Source organism: Macrobrachium nipponense, chromosome 32 (genome assembly GCF_015104395.2).
Source record: "Macrobrachium nipponense isolate FS-2020 chromosome 32, ASM1510439v2, whole genome shotgun sequence".
Taxonomy (NCBI): domain Eukaryota; kingdom Metazoa; phylum Arthropoda; class Malacostraca; order Decapoda; family Palaemonidae; genus Macrobrachium; species Macrobrachium nipponense.
In genome coordinates this window covers 16,319,176-16,344,862 of record NC_061094.1, presented here as the reverse complement: position 1 = coordinate 16,344,862, position 25,687 = coordinate 16,319,176, and the positions used below count along the sequence as shown (strand labels likewise).

The 25,687-nt window shown below is 38.0% G+C and overlaps 1 protein-coding gene across 3 annotated transcripts in view; it reads right to left on the bottom strand.

Annotated features, from left to right (window-relative positions):
* Positions 1–8,313: 8,313 nt before the first annotated feature.
* LOC135207242 (facilitated trehalose transporter Tret1-like) overlaps positions 8,314–25,687 on the bottom strand; it is a 29,573-nt gene continuing 12,199 nt past the window's right edge. For all 3 annotated transcript variants that reach the window (XM_064238875.1, XM_064238877.1, XM_064238876.1), the window contains exons 2-9: positions 19,336–19,472; positions 18,653–18,788; positions 16,000–16,208; positions 15,110–15,342; positions 12,809–12,914; positions 10,120–10,399; positions 9,386–9,585; positions 8,314–8,982 (exon numbers count right to left, since the gene is read on the bottom strand). In XM_064238875.1, the coding sequence (XP_064094945.1) occupies positions 8,728–8,982; positions 9,386–9,585; positions 10,120–10,399; positions 12,809–12,914; positions 15,110–15,342; positions 16,000–16,208; positions 18,653–18,788; positions 19,336–19,377 (1,461 nt within the window). In that variant the 5' untranslated portion in view covers positions 19,378–19,472 and the 3' untranslated portion in view covers positions 8,314–8,727. The remainder of the gene's footprint in view (positions 8,983–9,385; positions 9,586–10,119; positions 10,400–12,808; positions 12,915–15,109; positions 15,343–15,999; positions 16,209–18,652; positions 18,789–19,335; positions 19,473–25,687) is intronic.

Sequence of the window (25,687 nt, the reverse complement as noted above, 5' to 3'; positions counted from 1 at the left end):
CTGAGCCCCACTTGGCATAATTAGTATGACCAAAACGGTGGAAAAAAGGCAACATTTTTCTGATATCATAAAACTGGAAACAAAATACAAAACAAGCCATCTTGTGCTTAGTTCTCTGGTTAGTAGTTGCCATTTTGTTTTTAGGGTCAAAATTGTCATCTGGTGTAAGGAGAACATTATATTTGAATTCCCGACCCCAAAATTAGATTGTATTTAGTGCAGATAGTAAGGAAACTATGAGCAATAATTGCTAATTTGGCTACCATTTTGTTTCTTGCTCTCAAGCGTTGAAAACAAAAAATAGAGAATGTCATCCGACAGATTTAGATTCAGCATACCCCCCCCCCCACCCCCCCCCCCCCGCCCCCCCCCCAAAAAAAAAAAAAAACTGGATGACAAAACCTAGCACAAAATGCCTTGCAACTTTTACAGAGTCGACTTTTATGAAATCGTAACCTGGCTAAAAAGTAAGTGCATGCGGTGTAGATAGATCCGGTTGTGGGAAGCGTTGTGGCTGTGATAGACTTGGCTTGAGCTGTTCTGTAATGTGCTGCTGCTGCTGCTGCTGCATATGATGCAATGGCCATTCGTGCACGAATTCGTCACCAGCCATGCATGATATTGATGATCTGGGATCTGATGCGGATATTTTCATGTAGCATGAAACTATATTATTAAGGTGTGGTTAACTATTTGCAGAAGACAATGTAGGAGTGGACTAGGCCTACTGGGGATACCACTTGTAAAAAAAAAATGAAAAAAAAAAGGCGCCAGAGACCCTATACCTCATGGGCGATGTGGAAATGAGTCTACAATAATTAAGCTATACAAATTTATACATTATTACTTCAGACAAAGTAATACATCTCAATTCACTTATTGGTGATTTTCACAAGAAATTGTTTTGCTGAGACATTTTTTGTTTCCTCGATTTCTGGTAGAACTGGTGAACTTCTACTTTATGCTTTGTGTCCGAAAAAAGGAATAATATATGTGAAAGAACATCACCAAGTGCAAGAGGAATCCTCACTCTAATATGTCATCTATATGGTATTTTAACGAGAAATTAGAATTTTAAGATTTATTATTGAACGAAATATATAGAGTGAAATTCATTTTTTACATTTCGGCGTTAATGCTTCCTCTGCTTTCGGGGTCAGTTGCGTTGAAGCTATAATATTTAGAAGAAAATAACATAGAGATGAACTCGGGGGCGTCGTTTTGGAGGGCGCTGGGGAGTCAACTGCCACCCTCCCAAGCCTCAAGCGCCCCCCCCCTCCCCAGCATCAACTTGTCCCCCCTCACCCCCAAGCCTCAACTTCCCCTATTCCCCCCCTCACCCGCCAAGCCTCAAACTGCCCCTCAAGCCCCAAGAGGTAACAGCATGTTTTCTTTTTAAAAGTGCAGTCATAAATATATGAAATTTCTCGGACATATTACGTTCTTTGATCCTTGTCTGTCTAATAGCTACCAGTGATAATGAAATAATTAAACAGTAGTGGGAGTATATAATTTTTTGCTGAAATATCTTTACATCTTTCTCGTGTAGCTTCAAAAAACACATAAAACAGCTCAAAATAAAAAAAAACCCAGCTGATTTGGCTCGCCAAACCGTCTTTGCACCCCCCCCCCTCCGCCGCCGCCGTAACAAAAATCTGAAATGACGCCCCTGGATGAACTTGGGAAGAATTCAATAGCTAATTTTTCCTGTCCCTTACTTTTATCCGTACGGCGCACCATTTTGGAGAAAAACGTGTAAATGTGAGGAAAGCTACCCTCTGAAGGGGGGTTTTCCCCCATGAAAATGTGGGTTGCACCCTCCTTGTGTTATGGCCCCTGAGGAGTATTTCTGCCAAATATAAAGAGCTTATGCTCCATTTTTTTCCATCTCACCACCCTGTGGTGTTTGCGTATGGTAACACTACATCCCGGGCTTTAGATAGTTACATTCTGCTTACATTCAACAATAATAACAATAACCTATTTCGAATATTACCGTAGTAATTCACATACAGTAAATTATTAAAACCCTTTTCAGTTGCAAATGTACACCCAGATATCCTTTTATTCTCCCAAAACTTACACATAGCGTAACTATCTAAAGCCCGGGACGCATTGTTACTATACACAAACACCACAGGCGGGTGGACAGATGGAAAAAAACAGAGTATAGTAATTTTTTCCCCTATTTTCCCCTTTTCCGTCTCATTTGGTCAGACTACAACGCTGCACAGTAGGTCTATAGTCGGTATCGCAGTTTCGGTTGTGTTTAGTACTGAATCATTTCTAAACCTACATCGTTGACTACGATTCTGACTTCCACCTCGTAAAATAGACTTGAATATTCATGTGGTCATTTAAATTTAGTTGTGTCAGATAAAAGTGATATTCAATATCAACAGTAATGTCAAAAGTGCAATAATGGCTAGTACAGCGTCTCAGTGGCGTGGTCGGTAGGGTGTTGGGGTGCCACCTCGGTGGCCGCGAGTTCGATTCTCGGGCATTCCATTGAGGGTTGAGAGATGTGTATTTCTGGTGATAGAAGTTCACTCTCGACGTGGTTCGGAAGTCACGTAAAGCCGTTGGTCCCGTTGCTGAATAACCGCTGGTTCCATGCAACGTAAAAACACCATACAGACAATACGAGACATCTGTCAGTGATAAGGGCAATTGCTCCGCTAACATTGCAAACGGAAATATGCAACTTTCGATATGTAATCGGCTCCATAATGCTGTAAAATACAGTTTAGTACAGTACTTTTGTATACTTTCGCTTACTAGTACAGTAAAATCAACAAAAATATTAAATGAATTTATCACTGCAATTTATAATATAATGTTGCAACATATGTCAGGCGAATTTTGAACATAAAGACGATTAGCAGAGTGAAGCAAATCAAGTGTTTAAAGAATTGTGAAACTAACTTGCGCAGGTTCCTTTTTTTTTGTATTACGACAGACTTACACACACGCTCACAATATATATATATATATATATATATATATATATATATCTATATATATATATATATATTATATATATATATATACATGAAGCGCCTCAGTGGTGTGATAGGTATGGTCTTGACCTGCCACCTCGGTGGCTGCAAGTTCGATTCTCGGGCAATCTATTGAGGTGTTAGAGACGTGTGTTTCTGGTGACAGAACTTCACTCTCGACGTGGTTCGGAAGTCACGTAAAGCCGTTCGTCCCGTTGCTGAGTAACCACTGGTTCCATGCAATGTAAAAACGCCATACAAACAAACAATATATATATTCTAATGCTGTTGCTCTCGTAACGCATAACTTCCCCTCAGTAATTGTATGAAATGTAGAAGTGTTTGCAATATTTTCCGATTCAGCATTAATTTGCTTAGAGTTCATGTGTTCAAGTAATCTGTGTTCAGAATTCACAAAAAAGTATATAATTTAAAGTTACGGAATAACATAGAATGTGAACAGAGAGAGAAATTTGCTTGTTCGCAAGAGCGGACTTGTCATTCGTCACTTGTGGCTGCGTGGTTCTAATTTTTTTTCCCCTAAACAATCGTATGATGCACATGTCTGTCTTAAACTTGATCGTCTTTGTCGAGAAGTCGCGTTAAGATTCCATCATCTTTCGAAAGATCGTTCTACAAGGATTCTGACTAAACGTTTGATGTACTACGTCTGATCCTTTCATTTCATTTTAGTAAATAGAGATTCTTTTATTATGAAACTATGTGATATTGCTGATAAATTAACTCATATCTCTTGATTTGTCAAAAGAGAATTTGTTGGCTCGTAAGTACCTTAAATATGAAATGGGGAAAATCTTTGATGTCGCTCAAGGGAATGACGTCACTATTTCATTCGAGAAAATACTATAATCATGTCTTTCATTTTAAGAGACTTTTATTGTCTAAAATCGCGCAATAGTCGATATCATTTATGACTGTAAGCCCACTTTCTCTCCATTCATTATTTTTAAAGAGAATTTTTAAGACAACAGAAGCGTCTCGTCACTCAGACGTTTTAGGTCAGATACCCCTTTTGATCAGTAAGCCCCATACAAGAGAGATTTTGTCATTATCAGACTTGAAACTGTGGCGTAAGGAGATAACATTCTCTCTCTCTCTCTCTCTCTCTCTCTCTCTCTCTCTCTCTCTCTCTCTCTCTCTCCGAGCGAGAGAATTTTTATTTGATTTTTTCCATTAATGTAAAGGTTTTGTATGGTGACTCGTAATTTGTATTTTTATTTAATTTCTTAATATCATAGTGGAATCTGAACATACAGTGTCTTATGAATTCTGGAGGAATGTATTGAATTTTGGAGGCTGCATCAGAAATGTAATTGGTATACCAAAGTAATTCGTTGTACAAGTTTTAGTGCACTTAAACTTAAACCTAAAAAGTTCTTAAAATACTGAAATTACTTAGCTTATTCCAGGGAAAGTTTTACAATTTTTGCAATTTTTTTGTGTTTATTTTTTCTTTTGTGCATTTATCCATTTTTCTTATTAAAGTGTGTTTTTTTTTTAATTCTGTGTGATTAATGTTTTCTTATTGGTTTTGCAATTTTGGTATTGTCTACATTTTTCTGTGTTTTGCAATCACAATTTGTTTGATTAACTTAGAAGTTATTTTATTAATTAATCATTACATATTTAATTGAATTTAACACCTGGGAATTAATTTGCATTTACTTAGAATTATTTTCAAATTTTAATTGTTACTTAACAGTTTGAATTTTACTTGAATAATTTGATTTCTTGATTTTTGTGATAAATTAATTTAGATTTAATTTTGCTTAATAACTAATTCAAGAATTAATTAAACTTTGCTGCTTTCATGTAATAGTAAATTTGCCTTAGATTGTGAATTTCACTTATAAATTTTGAGTTTATTAATAAATTTTTTGTGTTTAAAATTTTTCATGAGTTTCATTAGTACACCAGTATATTTATTTTTGTTTAGGTTGAAATATAGTGTGGTAATTGTGCTGTTTTCCTTCAGTTTTATTGAAGTGAGTAATTAGAACCAGGGAAATACTTAGACTTTTAAAGTTGTTGATGGAGTGATGCCCTTTAATTAATTTCATTTCATATATGATTACCGCACACCTGTTTTGATGAACTTAGTCTGATTTCTTGCATATTTAATAAGTTTTTAAGAGATCACTGTTGCCTTTAGCGTAATCAGTCGTATTTTATCTGTGATGAAGATTCAGGTGTCTGGCTGTTGTGAGGTAACAAATTTTTGATTGGTTATGTGTAATGACCAGACATATGGACGCGTCTTCGTCGCATTATTATTATTATTTATTTATTTATTTTTTTTTTTTGCTCTATCACAGTCCTCCAATTCGACTGGGTTGTATTTATAGTGTGGGGTTCCGGGTTGCATCCTGCCTCCTTAGGAGTCCATCACTTTTCTTACTATGTGTGCCGTTTCTAGGATCACACTCTTCTGCATGAGTCCTGGAGCTACTTCAGCCTCTAGTTTTTCTAGATTCCTTTTCAGGGATCTTGGGATCGTGCCTAGTGCTCCTATGATTATGGGTACGATTTCCACTGGCATATCCCATATCCTTCTTATTTCTATTTTCAGATCTTGATACTTATCCATTTTTTCCCTCTCTTTCTCTTCAACTCTGGTGTCCCATGGTATTGCGACATCAATGAGTGATACTTTCTTCTTGACTTTGTCAATCAACGTCACGTCTGATCTGTTTGCACGTATCACCCTATCTGTTCTGATATCATAGTCCCAGAGGATCTTTGCCTGATCGTTTTCTATCACTCCTTCAGGTTGGTGTTCGTACCACTTATTACTGCAAGGTAGCTGATGTTTCTTGCACAGGCTCCAGTGGAGGGCTTTTGCCACTGAATCATGCCTCTTTTTGTACTGGTTCTGTGCAAGTGCCGGGCATTCGCTTGCTATGTGGTTTATGGTATCATTTTTCGTATTGTACTTCCTATTACTATTATTATTATTATTATTATTATTATTATTATTATTATTATTATTATTATTATTATTATTATTATTATTATTATTATTATTATTTGAAAATATTAATAAACGTCGTACATACTACATGTACCATGAAAATTCTCATCTCAGAATAAGAGAGAGAGAGAGAGAGTGATAAATATTATTTCTATTATTTAATGTTATTCAATTTACACATAAAAGCTTGAAAGCTTCTAAATTACATAAAAAATTAAACAAACTCTTTTGCAGAGTTTCTCCAGGATTCGATAATGTTGCGGTTGCGTCTGTGAAATACTCGCGTATGATAATTAGCTAGGTTCCAATGAAAAGTTCGTGCTATTGTGGATTCGCGCAACTCGAATCGCGTAAGATTGAGGTATTATTGTAGAGTCTGTAGTAGACACAGTATCAGTTCCCACAGTGTCAAAGGTAGCTGATTTTTTGCTTCATTTGAGACATAAGAGGAGGTTGTCAGTCTCCACTATTAACAGTTGCAAGGCGATGTTAGCATCTGTTTTTAGACTCCGGTATAAGGATGTATTCAAGGATTCTCTGCTCTCTGATCTTCTTCGTTCATTTAAGGTAGGAGTTCCTAGGAGATATCTTTACCAGCCCCAATGGGACTTAGATGAGGTCTCGATGGCATTACTGGCACCATCTTATGAACCTCTTGGATTGGCTGATCTAAGGTCTTTTCCTTTTGGCACAATCCATGACTAAAAGACTTGGTGAGCTTCATGCTCTTTCTTCAGTTGTGGCAATGAAGGGAGATTTGGTAGTTTCATATTTGCCACAATTCAGGGCAAAATCTGAGACTGAATCCAGACCTCGTCCATCCAAGGGAATATATTATTCATTCATTAGCTGCAATTGTTGGTGGTCAAGAGCCAGATGGGCTCTTATGTTCAGTCAGGGCGTTGAGCTACTACTAGGGTATGGTTACATCAGTAGAGCAGAGACCTAGATCTTTATTTGTACCTTTAAGTAACAGTTCACGACCACTTTCCAAGAATTGGAAGTCCTTTTTGCCGAGAGAAGTAATATCAGAGTTTCAGTCAAATAGGCAGAATATGCTTATTCTAGGGACAAAGGTCCACATAGTTTTAAGGGGTATTCTACTTCCGTGTTATTTTGGTCTAATGCTTCAGTGCTGTCAGTTTTAAATGCTGCTACTTGGAAATCGAATAGTGTTTTTGCTAGTCATTACTTAAGAGATGTACAATATGTATATGATTCTGTAAAATCACTTGGTCCCATTGTTGCTGCTGGCTGTGTGATAACCTAATCGTTGTACCTAGAATAAGAGAGGTATGTACGTATGGTCAGGTGAGTTTGGCTCGCATGTAAGATTAGCGACATGAAAGCTGTGTGAAAAGTCTCTCTCATCACCCCACTTGTATGCTGGCTTAGATTTCAAAAGAAGATGCATGATTGGGACGTCAGTGAATGGAGGTCTGATACTTGCCAATACCTGACTGAGAGAGAAGAGATTGTATGCCTGTGTTTGGAAGTCTAATACTTGCCAGTTCACATGCCATATCAGTCATTACCACTTACTTCAACTCAAAGAGTAGGGAATTGAGCTGGCAGAGTCTGTGAGGTAAAGCATGAGAGTTTGGTGGACTGACTCGGGGTAGAGCTTTATAAGCCACCTTAGGCAGATGGATTGACATAATGACTAACTGACAATCGGCCACAATTTTCTGTGACATTGCAAGCCTGCATTGTCAGTTTTGGTGAGTCACTTTCAGGAGACATTTGAATTTTTAGGTTATAGTTATACAAAAAAGTGTTTGAGTGCCATTAATTGCATCCTGTCATGCAATTTTCAATGTTGGGAATCATGCAAATATTAGTTCTGCAGGTTAGTATGAAACAAATGAGTTTTCAATTTAAAATTAATTTTTGAATACTTACCTGTGGAACTAATAGACACCCTCCCCCATTTTCTTGAGAGGCCAGTCGATACACTTGCTTAAAGGAAGAATTGGTTCATCGAGACCTGGTTTCTTTAGGTACTTAATAATGATATAGTGCATCCAAAGATATGAAAATTATGTACATGTGGACAAGATGAGTATTTTATTTCCCAATATCCCACAGAATCTTTGGCACCAAAGTTTAATGCTGCCTCAGTTTATATATATATATATATATATATATATATTATATATATATATATATCTATATATATATATATATCTATAATAGATATATATATATATAATAATATATAATATATATATATAGATATATATATATATATATATATATATATATATGCAATCTGGTGTGCAGGACATTCAGTATGAAAAGCATCAGCGGGAGTGCGCAGACTGGCATTCAACTGTTTATTTGTTAGGCCTTTATTCTAAGGAGACATTTTAAAATATTTGAAAAGCTTCATAGATAGAACTTCGTATCTGTCATATAAAATGTGATTCCTAATGGTTTTTATTACAAGCTTCAAACATAATTCAGATTTTAAATTCTATTTGTATTTATGTACAATTATAGTCTTAAAATCACCAAGATATATGAATATGATGGAACCTCCTCAAACACTCAACCCAACTTCAGAGTACAACATTCCAATCCAATCTAAATATGTTGATCGCCATCTCTGTTGAAATGGAAATTTCAGTTCAGTGAACTGGTCTATATATGTTTCCAGGAGTGCTCAAGTTATCTCTGGTAAGTTGAAAGCACATTCAGCACAACTTCATCTCTCATAGTGGGATATCATTAGATCTAACGGACTTTTTCCAGGCTCTGTGAGGTGGAAGGGAAGGTGCTTCCATAGGCTGGGGTGTATCCTTGTCGCTCTGGGTTGGTGAAAGGGGTCAGGGCTCCGCCTCCAACAAAGGCATACTGCAGTTCTTCTAGAGTTTTTCCTCGGCTCTCCGGTAGGAAGAAGAATGCCACCAGTGCCAGAACCACATAAACAGAACCAAAGACCATCACGGCATCTTCCAGTCCAATTGCTGTGGTCAAGTCAGGGAAGACCTGTAGGTAAGGATGATCATGTTATAAATCAGTTGAAATCATTGATGGAAAAAAATATTAACTTTTCATAATTTTGTCTTTGTCGACAAGATCTTTTGCAGATCGTAAGTTTGCCTCGTACAGAAAATAAATGGCTTAAAAATTGTTTTCCTGGCAAGTCTTGCATATATAAGACTTTATAAGGGCCACTATATTACAAAATGATGGAAATCGTTAAAAAATAGTATAAATACTCGAAGGGTGGAAAGCTAAAATTTGTTTGTTAAGAAAAAAAAAAAAACCATAAATGTCAAGTGTGACGGGTACCTAGTAGTCATAGATCAACAAGTGCAAAAACTTGTTAGATATCAGCGTTGGTAACTAATGACAGTTTATTATTGTGAAAGTATCCATAGATGCTTACTTGAGTGATAACGAAAAGAAGGATAACAAAGCAACCAGTACAGATGGAGGCACCGAGGGACCTCACTGGAGTAGGGAGTAGTTCGCCCAGAAGGATCCAAGGGACAGGTCCTGCTCCCATGCCGAAAGATGCTACGTACACCATCACAGAAGTCAAGGGGACCCAGCCATACCCTTTGCCGTCGCTGTAGAGAACAGCACCTGTGATATTGGAGGAAAGCAAGAATACTACAGCGATTTCTTGTATTACATTTAGCCACTGAACTCATTCAATGGAGAACTATTCCTGTAAACACTTTCTACATAATTCCAGACCTTATTATGAAGTCTGATTATTTTATCGACGTAGATAACAACATTACCATTTAAGGAAATTGGAAGAATACTAATTAACCTTCCAATGAATTACCAATAACCAAAAACTGTATGTTTAAATAAAAGGAAATGATGAGAAATGATGCTGATGAGACAGCAAAATTACTTTGCTACTGAAAACAAGGTAAGTTTATAAACGAATGGTTTATGAATAATAATAAACCATTCTTGAGAATTTTGTTATAAGGTTATCTATACTGCCATAGCGTTTGAACTGATATGTCCATAAACTTCGAGGTCTACCAAATATATTTTTGATTGGCGTATCACTTGGTCCAGGTTAAACAAAAGAATTAATGCATTTCCGAGAAGCTAACCATCACAACAACTGAGATTAGTTTCCATTTGGTCATTTCTTACCTGTGACATACATCGCCAACCCGCAGACCAATGACGACCCAATGAGAAGAGGTCGGCGTCCCAGTTTGTCGATGGTGCAGGCAGAAATGACGGTGAAGATGAGTCTGCAGATGCCTACGAGTACAGAGCAGGTGAAAGGGTCAAACATCACGCCAGCATTCTCGAAGAAGAAGACGGCATACATGAAAATCACCATAGCACCGCCCAGCTCCCGGAGGACGAACATTGATGTCACCAATATGACAGGTCGGTAGTTTCCAGGTTCTTTGAGAGCTTTTACCTAATTGGGTGAGAATGAGTTGGATTCAGCTTCGAAATACATCATTTACATTTCTTGGTAATGTTCCCTGTTAAGAGTTGTTGTTGCTATACTGAGTGTTCATGATCAGAATACCAATTAATAGTCTTGGATGACTTTGAAACAGTTGAAATTGAACGAAAATAAAACTGGGCTTACATACAGCAAAGAAAGTAACTTAAGGAGTGTGGGTATTATTCAAGTGTGTATAAATGGAAAATGGGTCGAGACAACTAATTAATAGGGTCCGTGATCTCGGGGTGTACTTGGATTGTGGCTTGTCACTCAGTCTACTACAAATGAATAATATAGGAAAAGTTGCTGGATAGCATCTCAAGAATATAGCCTTTTTGAGGACATATCTGGATGAGAGTTCTGTTAAGAATCTGTCATGAAGTGTGTTATAAACTGTATAAAGTATTATAACTCGGTGTGCTATAAGTTACCCAACGTACAGCTCAAGAAACTCAAAAAACCGCAGATTATAAACAGAGCTGCTAGACTAATAAAAGGTGTTGTTCCACAGGACAGTATTAACCCTGTCTTAATCGATTTGTTTTGGCTTCCGGTGAAGGCCGCGAAAATATTCAAGTTATGTGTTTTTGACCAATCAAATTGTTAAGACCGGCTCTCCTCGGTATTTGAGTGACCAGTAAATCGACCTGGTACAAGACTAGTTACAGATGGTTTCAAGTTTTTCCTCAGTCTGTCTCTCCAGAGCCTTTGAATTTGCAGCTCTTACATTAAGGGGGTTTCACACGGTCAAACATATTCATGAACACGTTTGATAACACGATGTTTGAGAGTATGTTTGAACGTGTGAAAGGGGTAAACATGTCGGACCAACGTGTTTGAATGATTTGGAAGGATGTCTGATCTGGTCTGACTTTTGTGGGCGGAGCTTGCTGGTTCGTGTTTAAAGCCTAAACGTCTGAATAAGCATCAGTCTCCAAGCGTCATACTTATTCAGTTCTCGAGGTGGTAACATCTTTAAGCAGCTCCTTCACTGACAAACAGACTTTGCTATTTCCAAGTAAAATTACAACATGAGTGATGTGTGCGTCGTTAAAGACAAAGAAAGACATATTATGGTTGATTTCATAGAAATATAAGTGAAACACTTAGCACTGTGGAAGGTAAAATCTAAAGATTATTCTAATAAGAATTTAAGAAATATGGGTATCGAGGAATTACATGCAAAACTAAGATAACTTGACCCTCAGTGCACGAGGCAGGATGTGACCAAAAAAATCAACTGTTTTTGTAGTTCTTTCAGAACTACGAAAACTTGAAAGCTCCAAGAAGTCTGGCAAATCACCTAATGACATACACCCACTCTCTGTTATTTTGAAGACTTGATGTTCATTTGTGACCAAGAGTTACCAAGAGAAAGTGCATTAAATTTGGATTGTGTTGATGAAGGGTTGAGTTGTATGGTTTTATCGTGTTATGTATATATCTATCTATATATCTGTCTAATTATGTATTTTACTTTATTTATTTACTTAATTGTTATTAATTGTTTAATTATATATTTTTGTTATATATTTATTTATTTATTTGTTTATTTATTTATTTATTTATTTATTTATTTATTTATTTATTTATTTGCATTTATTTATTTATTTATTTATTTATTTATTTATTTATTTATTTATTTATTTATTTATTTATTTATTTGTGCATTTATTTATTTATTTATTCTTTGGCATTGGGTAGATGATGTTAATCAGCTTTATGGTCACTTTGATATAAGGATTTAAAATGTTTCCTGACTTATTAAAATAATTTGCAAATTCATACAAATCTGGATTACAACATATTATTTTATTAAGATTCTAAATGGCCACCCTAATGGATTTCCTTATAACGGTGTCTTTATGAGTAATGAATGGAGGCTTGAGCGCAATCACTATCCCAGTTGCCATCACCTCGTCTTGGGTAAGAGCCATGTTGCTCCTTTTCCTCTTCGTTCCGACTGAGGTTGTCTGTCTCTTTGGTTTGAACGTGTAAAAGCTCTCCAAGCATGTTGTGTTGGAGGTTAGATAAGCGCGTTGAACAACATTTTTGACCGTGTGAGACCCCCTTCATACAACAAGCTTCCTCTTGAGCTGAGGCAGATTGAGGATTTGAAGTCTTTCAAAAAGAAACTTTAAACCTTTTTGTGTAATCGATGCTATGATATGGAAGATCAAACAGTGAATGTGGAATCTTCTGTGTGGTCAAATACATCTGATGAATAAACTGTTCATATGATAATGGAGGTCATGTGAGCACTATGGAAGTGGTGCGGGTCCTGGATAAGCCCTCCACAAGTAACAAGCGTTAGTTTAATATGCAGTGAAACTAACAGCCTTACACAGTAATCAAAATAATACACTGACGGCATACCTGTTTCCATATGGATCCATTTTGTTCCTGGGCAGTGAGGGCATCTCTGATTGAATTAAGCTCAGTGTCTACATCGTGTTCTGGAGCGCGAAGCTTCATGAGAGCTCTGTGAAATACATATGGTACAAGGTCAGATTAAGGTGACTCAGTTAATTTTACTATGAAGAGCTTAGTTGCCAATTCCAGAGGATGTCCATCAATGTGTCACGAGTCACATTCGTGAATACATTCTTTTTTTTTCATTTTTTGTCGTTTTCTTTGAATGATTTGCAGAATACGTAGCTAGCTTTCTTTCATTACCAAAAACGCAGTGTACAGTTAATGAAACTCGACGTTCTTGAAAAAAAAAAACCACAATCACATTATAAGTTCTTTCGCAACGCTTGCTACAGTCGTAATTATCTAACCACAATTAACTAAAACTGACAACTAAGACAACAAAATGTGAAATAAATGCCATTTATCAAACGACATAACTGCAATTCCTCCTATGATTAAGATTCAGTGACAGAAAACGGGACCCGGTCTTCCAGCAAAAAGAAAAAAAACATTCCTCCTCCTGACAGAATGTTCAAATAACCAGCAGTTTTGAAGGACTGGTAAGCGTGTTATAAACAGCTTCAAATAGGCCATGAAGACGAGCCATGCCAGAGTTCTCAGACTAATAAAATTTGCACTGGCTTCCGGAGGCCAGAATGATAATCGTTACGTGTTTTGACACACCAAGTTAAGAGCGGCTCTCTTTTTCGGCATTTGACAGAGAAGCCGTCAACAAGGAACAAGTTTGCATTGTGACCAAGAATGATGTCCAGGTTTAAGTTATACAGGATGGCTCGGGTGAATAGATTTACGTACAAACTTTTAACATTTCTGATGGGGCGTTGGAGCGGTTTCACAAAAGTTTTACTGTATAAAATCTCCATTCAAATGAAATACTAAATCAGTGGTTCTCAACCTGGGGGGCGTCAGCAATTTCTAGGGGAGGCACGAGCCCTAGGGAAAAATTAATAAAAAAATTCTCTAATTATATTCTTTATTCTCTTAACAAAGGTGGGGAACTAATATTTAGAAGTTTATGAAAAAATGCAAAAGTATCACCTTACTTTCCTAGAGTCTACTAATCTAGTTAGGCTCGTTGGGCTTACAATGTTTTGTAATTATTGACCTCCTTCCCTATCCCTCGAAACCCCTTCTTTTTCTTTTCTTTTTTTCTGGGAGGGAATTTTACTCACATATGCAAGGGGGGCGTGGAAGGAAGGACCGACTCTAGAGGGGGCGTGGTCATATAAAGGTTGAGAACCACTGCAATAAATAGTCCCGCTAAAGATAGATATAGCATTCACGGTAGTGGTATTGTATTGGAGGCCATACCCAATTACGTCAGTTAGGTTGCGATCAGGTTAGGCTGAATTCCAGCAATGTTTTCTCTGGCCTCTATTTAAATGTCTAATATCTGCATTTTGTTGTTGTAAGAAATAAATCTGTAGGGGAATTGAAAATCTTCACAACAGAAATGATGAAGTAATGGCTTTCTAGTATTTGTATTTTACCAAACCATTTGTCAGTTGACATGATTCAGATTTTAGCATTAAGGTATCTCGATCATTATGCAATTAGGATTGTTTACCATAAAAGTGCTACTCGCAAAAAATATAAACAAGGCGTGATTCGATCTCCAGCTTACTCAGAACGCATGTAAGATTTTCCACTCATAAGTCGTAAACATTATATTCTTAACTTTACGTGAAGTATTCTTCGTAATTAATACTCATACTTTGTACTAATTATAATAACAACAAGGATCAAATGAAAAGGAAACAAATTAAGCACATTCATAAATTTTGTCGTAAGTGGAAACACAAAGTAATTGAACAGAAACATAGCCTAAATTCAGTACACCAAATTATTTAAAATGCGCTTAAAATCTACGGTCAAATAGAGCCTTGTTTCACCAACGGAAATAAAAATAAATATGCTCTATTTTAATATTAGTAATGATTCATTTCTGTAATGTTTAACATGCACATTATTCCTTTTTTTTTTACATTGTCATTCTAATAAATAAATCATATATATCTTATCCAAAAATTCCTGTATCTTTAACTTGCGCGAAACACCTTTTTCAGACCTTTTTAGGCTTCTCCATAAGGCTTTCCTACCCACTCACCCCATCAAGAACAACAACAACAAAGTAGTTTGTAGGTTTACTCCCCGGGTAAGCAAAAAAACATGTTTACAATGCTAGATTCTAAGTCGAGTTCTGTTACTAAATGTATTAAAAACACTGCAAGCACTACTGACCTGAGTGCGAGTTTTTCCTTGCCATTCTTGAGGAGCCAGTATGGAGATTCGGGCACGAACAGGAGAGCAGCGTTAATCGGGAAGAGAATGACACCGCAGACCAAGGTGGCGCTCTCCCAGTCCAAGAAACGAGCCAGAACGTAAATCAGCAGCATACCAACACTTACCATAATCTCTGGCAAGGAAGACAGCAGTCCTCGCACGTCAGCTGTGCACATTTCAGCTAGCAGAGGCTGGAAAATATGCACAAGATCATTTTGAATTACAGTAAATATTTTCCTGAGCTGTATTACAGATGGGGTATGACTTCCTATGTAGGTTTAAGCCCCTTCCACACGGTGGGGAAAGACACGACGGGCACTCGGATTTGCCCGTCATTCTCTCGCTTTTAAACAGTGTTACCAGAATAAACAGTCCAAGGCAGGCAAACCTATGACCTGAACCACACTGGTGATCGCCATCCACCCACAAAATTGGTAACAGCGTCTGCCCGCCATGCATTTGCCTCTTGTGTGGAAGGGGCTTTAGTCTTGCTGCCCCTCAATAATATTTTTTTTTTTTTTTTTTTTTTGCGTAGAATTCATAAGTGCAAGGCTGTCGCAGCTATTTCACAGACTTCATTAAACCCTCACCTCTCCCATTCTCACTGACGATAGAGCAAAAAATATGCTTTGAACAGGTGCAATGGCTACTCAGTTCTAACAAGATGTTTGTCATTTCTCACTTTCACGTCAGTCATTTCTGCCATAACAAAAGTCCCGTCGGGAGGATTAGCTCTTAATCCCTAGTTAATTCTTGGCTAAAGGGAAGCGCAGAAAAATTAGGGAAAGATAGCCCTACAGGAAGTATATATATAAACATATAGTGCTGTCTTAGATCATTCTCCTTACCTGTATGATAGTAGTCAACATGAATCCTACGGCTCCCGTGATGATTCTCCCAATATATATCCAAGGCAGAGATTCTGACACTGCCATAAGGACCCACCCTAAAGCTGCAGGCAGCAGCATGGAGCTGATAACTCGGCAGGGACCAACGTACTCCACAAGTGCGCTACAAAACAGTGTAGAAAACATGGCGGCGATTCCTGAGCTCGACACTGGACAAAGAAAATAGCAACTATCATTTAAGGGTATTTTTTCTTTAATCAACCGGCTGATCACAGGCTTCTGGCATTTATAAAGAATCTGATGATTATTAAAACTGCTGTGGCTATTGGTAGCACTGAAAAGATGAGTATGTTATCAATATGCTGTGTTTCAGCAAGGAAATTTTGAAATTTTTTTTATGTATACATACATACATAGGCAGCTATCAAGGTGAAGATAAGTGAGGCCAATTCGATATGAAATGGTTTTTCCTGACTAAATATTTCATAGTCTATTCTCAACCAAATGGAGGAGCAAGTGATGGGTGTAATGCCAAGACGAGGGACAGCTGGAGATATACCTGATCATTACTTGGTTGAGACAAATGTGAAAATGGCAATAACTTGAAGAGGAAGAGATGAAAGAGTGGCTGTCAGTGCATTAATGAAGTGACTTTTAAAAGAGGGAAGTCAAGAGAAAATGGATGAAATATGGGCCAGGTTTAAAATGAGGGCTGTGGAAGAACTGGATGGCGATTATCTGAAATTTCATGACCCATTAGGAAAGCAGGGAGGATTTGTAGTGAGAGGAAATCATCACACAATGGTGGGATAATTAAAGAAAGAGAGTAAAAGATAATTTGATATCAAGCTGCTTGGCACAGGAAATCGTGTGCAGAAGGAAGGATATGGTAATAAAAAAGGAGGCAGGAGAGAGAAAAAGAAGGCCAGTCATAAAATGAAGTTTGAGGGTGAGCGAGAATTGTAGAGAGAGTCAGTTACACTAAAGGAAAGCAAATGCAAATAGGAAATTTATTGAGCAAATAAAAGAAAGAATGCTGAAGCAGCTGTTGAGGACATGAGTATATCAGTTGAGAAGGTGAAGCACTGAAAGACCAACCCAGGAATTAAAGGGTTATAAGAGTGAAGCTGTGGTATGATGATAGTGTGACTGAGTGACTGGCCAGAGTCTGAAAGGTGTTTCTGGGTGAGGTAAAGATTCTGAAGGAATGGGTGAAAGGAATAATGGTTCGTTCCATCACATAAAGGTAGAGGAGATAGAAGTGACTAAGAATAGGGGCATAATGTTACATAGCATATTAGGGAATGTGTATGGCAAATTTTTGCTTAAGAAAGGAAGAGTTGACAGAAGGATTCATAGGAGCAGAACTGTAGTTTTGGACAGGGGAGAGGGTTTGTGGAACAAATGCTTGTTATGAAATAGTTCTGTGCAAACTTTGGAAATAAAAAGTTGTAAGTGGCATAAATGGATCTAGAAAAGGCTTTGGGCTGAGCAAAGCAGAGGGTGTTGAGGATGAGTAGTCTACAATAAAACTGTTGAAAGTGAATTTTTTTTTTTTATGTTTGAAGGAAAGTATAGGCTAGAATTTACAGAGTGGAGAATGAGAGGTTTAGTGTAAAAGTGGATCATTCATATGCATGTATGTCTCCATGACTGTATATGTCTTTTTGGGCAGCTATCGGAGAAGTCAGAGAAAGATGTTAGGAGTAGGCAGAGCGTTGTGGAATAAGAAAATAAACCATGAATGGAGCTTGGAGAAAGTTGAGTGAGGAAAAAGGTGAGAGCAAATGTGTACAGTAGCAAGATTATGCAGTAAATGGGAACCAGAAAGATGGAACAATTCATGTTAACTCTGAATGGAAGAAGAATCAAAGCAGTTAAATAACATATATGGGCAGTTGAGAGTTAAACTGGATGATACAAGAAATGGATCATAAGAACAGGAAAAGCAACTGAGTATGTTATGTGCAAAGGGAAGAACTGGAATGTATTTAATCTAAAGTGGAAAAGTATGAAGAGATTGTTGATCTGTCCCTCCCTTATAGGAGTGATTTGTGGATGTTGAATGCTGTGGGACGGAAAAGGGTAGCTGTTGAGATGGACACATTGCATAGTATATGTGGCACGAGAAGAACTGAAAAGTGAGAGATATGGAGAAAAGAAATGGTAAAACGACTTCTGTAGGTGAGGTATGGATGAGTATTTTGAAATGGTTTGTCAAGTGGAAAGAATAGAGGCTAATTGAGAGATGGAAAGGGTACATTACTGAAATGTTTGTTAGGGGGAGAGGAAGACTTAAAATGCTGCTGGAGAGAATTAGTATTGGAAAGTAAGGGCCATATTTCCCAACAGCACAAGAGTGCATGAGGGTTTGAAGCACTGCTGAAAAGCTTCTTTGAAAGTGTATGATGGTGTATGTTGTGTTAGTTTTCTGCACATGTTTCATTCACGATTCAGGGGCTATAGTGTAGATAATACACTGACAGTTTTGTTCTTTTGATCTCTAGAGCCATCTCAATTAAAGGAAATGGCTTAATACCTAATAGTAGGCTACCCACACTCACAATAAACAAGCAATCCTTATATTACACCTAATTAACCAGTAGAGCTAGTAGTATCAATTGTAGTAGTTTTAAAGTGACCGAACACTCACCTAACCACTGCTGATCATTTCGCGTGATGTTGAGAGGTATGGTTTCGTCCTCCATAATCCTGGACACCTCCACAGACCAACCAACGACATTTCCGGTGCATATGATGGCGACTCCTATCGTACATGATGTTATAATCTGCAGGCCATGAAAAACAACCATTAGATAATGAACTGCTTATTTACAATCTTTAAAGGCCGCCACTAACGTTTGGTCATACCTGCGCAGTTATGCCTGCACAGTCGGCCTGTGCAGGCAAAACTGAACCCACTAATGTTTAGTTTTGCCCGCACAGGTATAACTGAACGTTAGCGAGTTCAGTTTTGCCTGCACAGGCATAACTGCGCAGCGATTACTGAACGTTAGCGGGTTCAGTTTTCCCTGCACAGGCCGACGTTGTAGGAATAACAGCGCAGGTATAACTGAGCGTTAGTGGCTACCTTTATGCAGTACTGTATTTATTTATCATAAACGCTGCAGTGAAGGCATACAGAGAGGGCAGCTTAAGAGTGTCTATCTGATTCAGTCTGAAGGAAAAAAACAGAACAGAATTAGAGGCAAAAGGGTGAACAGTACTAGGAAACCATCTTTTTCATGATAGTTGTAGATGCTCGTGGGAACCTGAGACATACAGTTTGCAATGCAGGGTGCCATGACATAGTATTAAAGGTTATGAGTGGTGTACCTGTCGCCACCTGTATATAAACCAGGCTTTAAAAGTCGTCATCGTGATCCCTGGTTTGGGTTCGTGGACTTGGCCTATGCACCGGTGACTCCGACGACTTCGTCAGCTTATCCTGCACTTACTATATGACCAGTTCTCTGAAAAGAAACAAAGAGAAAATGTTATTGTGAATGATGAACCCACTGAATGACAGTAAATTGTACTGACCACTGAGAATTTTGTATAAAATTTTTATTGTTAAGCAGGACCTGAGACTGACAACGAAAAAGGAACAATTTTTTTTTTTTTCAAATCCTCATAGTAGCACGAGTCTTCAAATGGAGAAACAAATCCACAGTTATGTAAATGTACATAAATTTAAATTTAAAACTTAAAGGATAGCTTTCGATTCCCGAAAACTATCCTTAAAGTTTTAAATTTAAATATATGTACATTTACATAACTGTGGATTTGTTTCTGCAATAATATCATCGTTTGTGCAAAAAAGACAATCTTCATCCTGTCTTCAATAGAAGAACCCGTGTCGAGGGAAACAGGACAGGGAGTTAGCAATAGCTACTAAGAATAGAAAAAAGCGCCATGACAGGCGGGCAGCAAGTTTTGTTCCAGCGGAATGGACGGGAAAAGCATAAAACTCAAGCGTTTGCAAAAGGGTAATTCAATTGCCTAGTTTCTAATATATTTGAAAAAAGCTTCGGAATTCTTCTGTCACTGTCGATTCTGGAATGAACCCAGTTGAAGAAGGGAGCTCCTCAGCGGCGTGGTTGGTATGGTATTAGCGTCCCACCTCGGTGGTCGCGGGTTCGACACTCGGCCATTCCATTGAGGAGTGAGAGATTTGTATTTCTGGTGATAGAAGTTCACTCTCGACGTGGTTCGGAAGTCACGTAAAGCCGTTGGTCCCGTTACTGAATAACCGCTGGTTCCATGCAACGTAAAAGCACCATACAAACAAACAAACAGTTGAAGAAGGACGTAGAACAGATTTGCAAAGCAGGTAGTACTACAAAGGAACACCAGACAAGCGGGGCTTCCAATGCTGCAAAAGTCACTAGACCCAGCATTCGTAGACGTGACTCCTGATGCTTCTGAAGGATTAAGTCGGTCATGTGCCTAGCGAGAGAAGGGGTTGGGGGATTTTAGCAGGATCAGTTGTTAAGTTTACAATTCCACCCTTCCACCCCGCCCCTCTCCCTCTTTTTCCGTGGGAGAAGTCAACTATACTGAAGCTTGGAGGGAAGCAGGGAAATAGGTCATGATGACGACACAGTCTAGTTGAAAAGGTTTTGGGATAATCCTGGCTATCTTATTACAATTTTGAAGATAAGGTAGAAACTAATAAATACATGACACCTCCGAGGCATAAAGCAAATATGACACATAATGCAAGTTATTACTAATATATACACGAGACTTGAAAGTTTGGATTTCTGATTATTTGCCTTATTTTTATTTAGAAAACAACCAACGGAAATGAGGTGGTTCGAAATCATCAAACTTTGAAAATATTGGATGCGGGTGCATAGTCTTAATCTAGTAAGGGCTTTTCTTTCTTATTTAAAGATGTCACTTAATATTAGCAACAATTTCAGATTTTTACCTAGGATTATTGAATTGTTAAAGATTTAGTATTCAGAAATATACGCCTACTAAGTATTTCAAGCCGTTGTCGCATAGGTTTTCTTGAATATCTTTTTAAATCTCAGCTGTATCTTCTTGATATTTTGGCACAGCATGTTTGAGACCCTCCCGTAATTTTGGGCAATATACAAGAATTTATTGATTATGGCAGTATGCTCTTGAAAGTTTTCAATTTCCTCGACATTCGCTGTAGATCCGAACATCGGTACCTGACTTCGTAGCTGAAGAGTAGGAGAGAAGCCCCGCCCATTCGTTTCTCTCTGTCTCAAACTTATGAATGGAAGAGTGTACTAAGATATGGCCTTTTTACGTTGTATCCAAATTAGTCTATACATTAAAGTTTATCTGTATTACATTATTTTGAGAGATTATTATAACCTCGTGGTTCATTTTCAGTATATAGATAAAGATCAGCGGACCGACAGAAAATCACAGGGCCAGTAGTTTCCTTGCTTTCAAGTATGTTTATTTTGTCTGACATGCGCAAAGGTCTGCAGTCACCTAAAGCTGCAAGCATACATCCATCGAACTGTGTCCCCGTAGCTGCAACCCTTTTCGCTCCATTTACTATACCTCCTTTCATATTCTTTCTTCATAACATTCATAGTGCAACTGCTTTGAAGTTTTCCTCCTGTTACACCTTTGGCCTAAATTTTATATTCAACTCCACTCAACCAACCGTGTGTATCAGCATGGCAAAGGTGTTAGGGTATTGTCATCGTGGATGCCACAATGCATTTGCATTACAGCTGCTCGCTGCATATAATGCAGGAACGCAGCCAATGGGCTAAGAATTTCACTGAAAAGGTAAGTCATAATCTCTTGAAGGCTTCCTTTAACATACATTCACCGGAACTTGATTGAAGATTTTAAAACTCTTCTATCAAATTGACAATTGTAGCATTCTGTGGAAGGATTTGTTGCAAATTGTGTTCTTAGTTTCGTCGTAAAAACACCAGTGGCGACTATAGTAGATTCACATCAACGGTGCATTTGATGTCTAGGCCCGTCCCTTACGACAGGGCTGGAAACTCTTAGTCTCTCCGAGAGCTCACATAGGCAGGATGTATGTTCCATCGCTCCTGGGAGATACGTCTTTCAAACGTATACCTCAGGAGAGGTGGAACATACATCCTGCCCATGTGAAGTCTCTCGAGAGACTGAGAGTTTCCAGCCTTGTGATTGGCTCATCAACAGCCAATCAGGAGCGTCGTAAGGGACGGGCCTAAACATCAAATGCACCGTTGATGTGAATCTACTATACCATGGCGATATGAATGGTCAATATTGTTCCTCCGATGGCTGACATCGCTACTTTTACTATCGCTTCATGAATCAGCTCAATTCAGACCATCGCTTCATGAACCATCGGTCCTGGGCAAGAGACAATGATCCTTACAATGCCATGGTAACAGAGGATAGTCATCGCCCCACGTCTGCAATATCTTATAGTAATCAAACCTGGCTCACTGCCACGCCATTCTCATGGTAATAATAAATAAAACATACATGATATACAAACATACAAACGCCTATATGAAAAATATTGAATAGGAAATGGTTATTGTCGGTAATTCAAAACGTAAAAAGCCACATCGTAGTACTCTTCAATTCATAAGTTTGCGAGAGAAACAAGTGGGCGGGGCTACCTTCTTAACTCACTAGCTGAGCCAAGGATAGGTGTTCGGATATCTACAACGAATGTCGAGGGAATTGAAAAAATTTCAAGAGCATATTGCCTTAATCAGTACATTCTGGTACTTCATTATATTGCCTAAAATTACGGGATAGTCTTAAACATGCTGTGGCAAATTATCAGGAAAATACAGCTGATATTTGAAAAGATATTCAAGAAAACCTATGCGAAGCGGGTTTTAAATAGTCGTTTGGCTCAAATATTCAGTCCAAACTTTATAAGTTCACTTGTGAGAATCTGCAAACATTTTCTCCTTCTATAAGACCCTGTCACTTAACTAAACGCCTCTCTTAGCGCAGACATTTAAGTCGTATAAGAACTCATTAGAAGAACTTTGAATTCGCCCGTGAATTATCTGTATAGTTGTATAATATAAATTCCTTTACCGGCTACATGAATGCACTTCATGGACCATTTTATGACATCTCGGTGCTGTTACCGTGTTAAATTTTTCAGTGTCATTGTCATCTGTTTTTATATGATAATTCATATTATTTTCAATTTCAAAATCGAAATCTTCAAACATGAGGTTGGTTAAGTAGGTCTATGGAACAAGTCCCCTTCCCTCGTCATGGTGGAGATGAGTCTACTTTTATTCGCAGAAAATAGAGTTCCGAGTCTATACTTAAGTCTATCTGGTCTGGATGACCTTAAGGACCATTCACGTGACTTTCCCGTAGGGGGTTAGTGTCGTCAGTGGACCTCATGCGGTGCACTGTAGACATTACTTAAGGTTCTTTGCAGCTTGCCTTCGGCCCCTAGCTGCAACCACCTTCGCTCCTCTTACTGTACCACCTTTCGTATTTTCTTTCTTCCATCTTACTTTCCACCCTCTCCTAACACTTGATTCATATTGCAACAGCTTTGAGGTTTTTCTCCTGTTACACCTTTCAAACCTTTTAGTGTCAGTTTCCATTTCAGCGCTGAATGACCTCATAGGTCCCAGTGCTTGGTCTTTGGCCTAAATTCAACATTCAACTCAATTCAATTCGCGTGATTATGCCACCAGACAAATGCTCTACAGTCTACAAAGTCTTGAGGTGATTCTTAAAATGTAAAGTTAAAAAAAGAAAAAAAAAACTTTCATAGACAGATTTGCCTGAAAAGACCGGTTGCTGATAAACAGAGTTATAATTAATACTCCTCTCTCTCTCTCTCTCTCTCTCTCAAAAGGCATCATATCTTTGGATATTCAATTTCAGATTGCTCATATGAAATATAACTTAAACAAGGTACTATTCATCTGCAAACTAATCTTTGTTGATAAGGGATGTGAAATCTGGTGTTGATTTCCAGTTAACTGACTTCAGTTATCCTTTGTCTTTATGATATCTTAATGAGCAACTTCACCGCATACTTGAAACTCTGCCTTTGCTGCCCACTGACACATCAGTGTATTTCGCAGACACTACTAGTACTCATTATAACTTGCTCGTACTAATCATTTTACGATTACTTAAATCTGAAACATTTTACGATTACTAAAATCTGAAACATTTTACGATTACTTAAATCTGAAACATTTTACGATCACTAAAATCTGAAACATAGCCTTCATTTTCTAGATAGAATTCAGAATCAAGTGGATTATTTCCCATTATTTGTAATAGTGAGCCTGAGCCATTAAGAGGTGTGGTTTGATCTAGGCTACTACATAAGAAAGATGGTTGTCAATTATTTTTGGGTTCTGCCTTCCGTATGCTTAAAGTCACGCCTAAGTTCCTCGAATACAACGGTAAAATGGCATTCATAATGAATATTTAAAAAAATAGTTTTTACTAAACACAGGAGACCATCGGCAGACCTGAACAGCTGAAAAGAGATTCTGTCGAATGTCGAAATATCTGGAAGAGCCAATAAGCAATAGGTTAGTTACTAAGCGAAGGAAAAAGTACCCAAGTGTTCCTGCGAGGTAGAAAATCACACCCAAGACTGTGAAAGGTCATGATACAAAGGTCTGTGGTATACAGCCAAAAATGTGACGACAGTGTTTACATGGTCACCACCCTATGTAGAAACAATGTGGCACCTGAATTAGTCTAGTAGCCGCAAATAGACGCACCTAGGACGAGATGCAGACCATTTTCTCTACTGCTATTACGTTGCTTCTGCTGCTATTATTAGTATTATTTCAACAAGGTAGAAAATGGACAGTCAAACCATCAGGAGGCAGAGCCAGAAAGATAAAACTATACTGTTTTTTTCCATCTGTCCATCAGCCTGTGGTGGTCGCGCATGGTAACTGCGTCCTGGGCTTTAAATAGTTACGCTATGTGTAAATTTTAGGTAAATAAAAGAATATCTTGGTGTACATTTGCAACTGAAAAGTGTTTTAATAATTTACTGTATGCGAATCACACCGTTAATATTCGAAATAGGAATTATTTAAAGCCCGGGACGCAGTGTTACCATGCGCAAACACCACAGGCGGATGGACAGATGGAAAAAAACAGTATTGTCGGTAGGCCTATCCGCCGCCTTCTCCCATACCATACTGACCAGTGCTATTGCTTCTGGAACTTTGACCTCCTGTATATCCACTGTTTCTTTTTTCTCTGTTTGTTGAGGTCTTGAGATGCAAAGTCCTCATCTATTGAAAAAATAGATGGTTTTATTGTCCCCTTTTCACGATTTTTGTGGTACTGAATTATAGTATGATCTAGGTTACACTTGGGTATAACATGTAAAGACGTAAAATAGAAAATTAAAAGATTGACGTATATTTCTCTGTTCGAGATTCAGCTACACAAAAGAAGCATAGCAATGATTAAACTTCTGCTCTTAATCTCTCAACTGAATGAGCTTTAGTCTTAGTTTGTCAGCTTTGTCTATATTAAAGTCCCTTTTCCCTGAGGTCACTGTCATTTCCTGCATTTTGGTGGTATGTGCCAGTCAGCCGTTAACTGTCTTCTACTGGATTTCAATGACAACTTTTAATGAACTGGGTCTAGTGATCTCTGGAGTTCTTCTAAAAGGACTGTTTATATTATGAAGCCGCCTAACCTGTTCCATTCC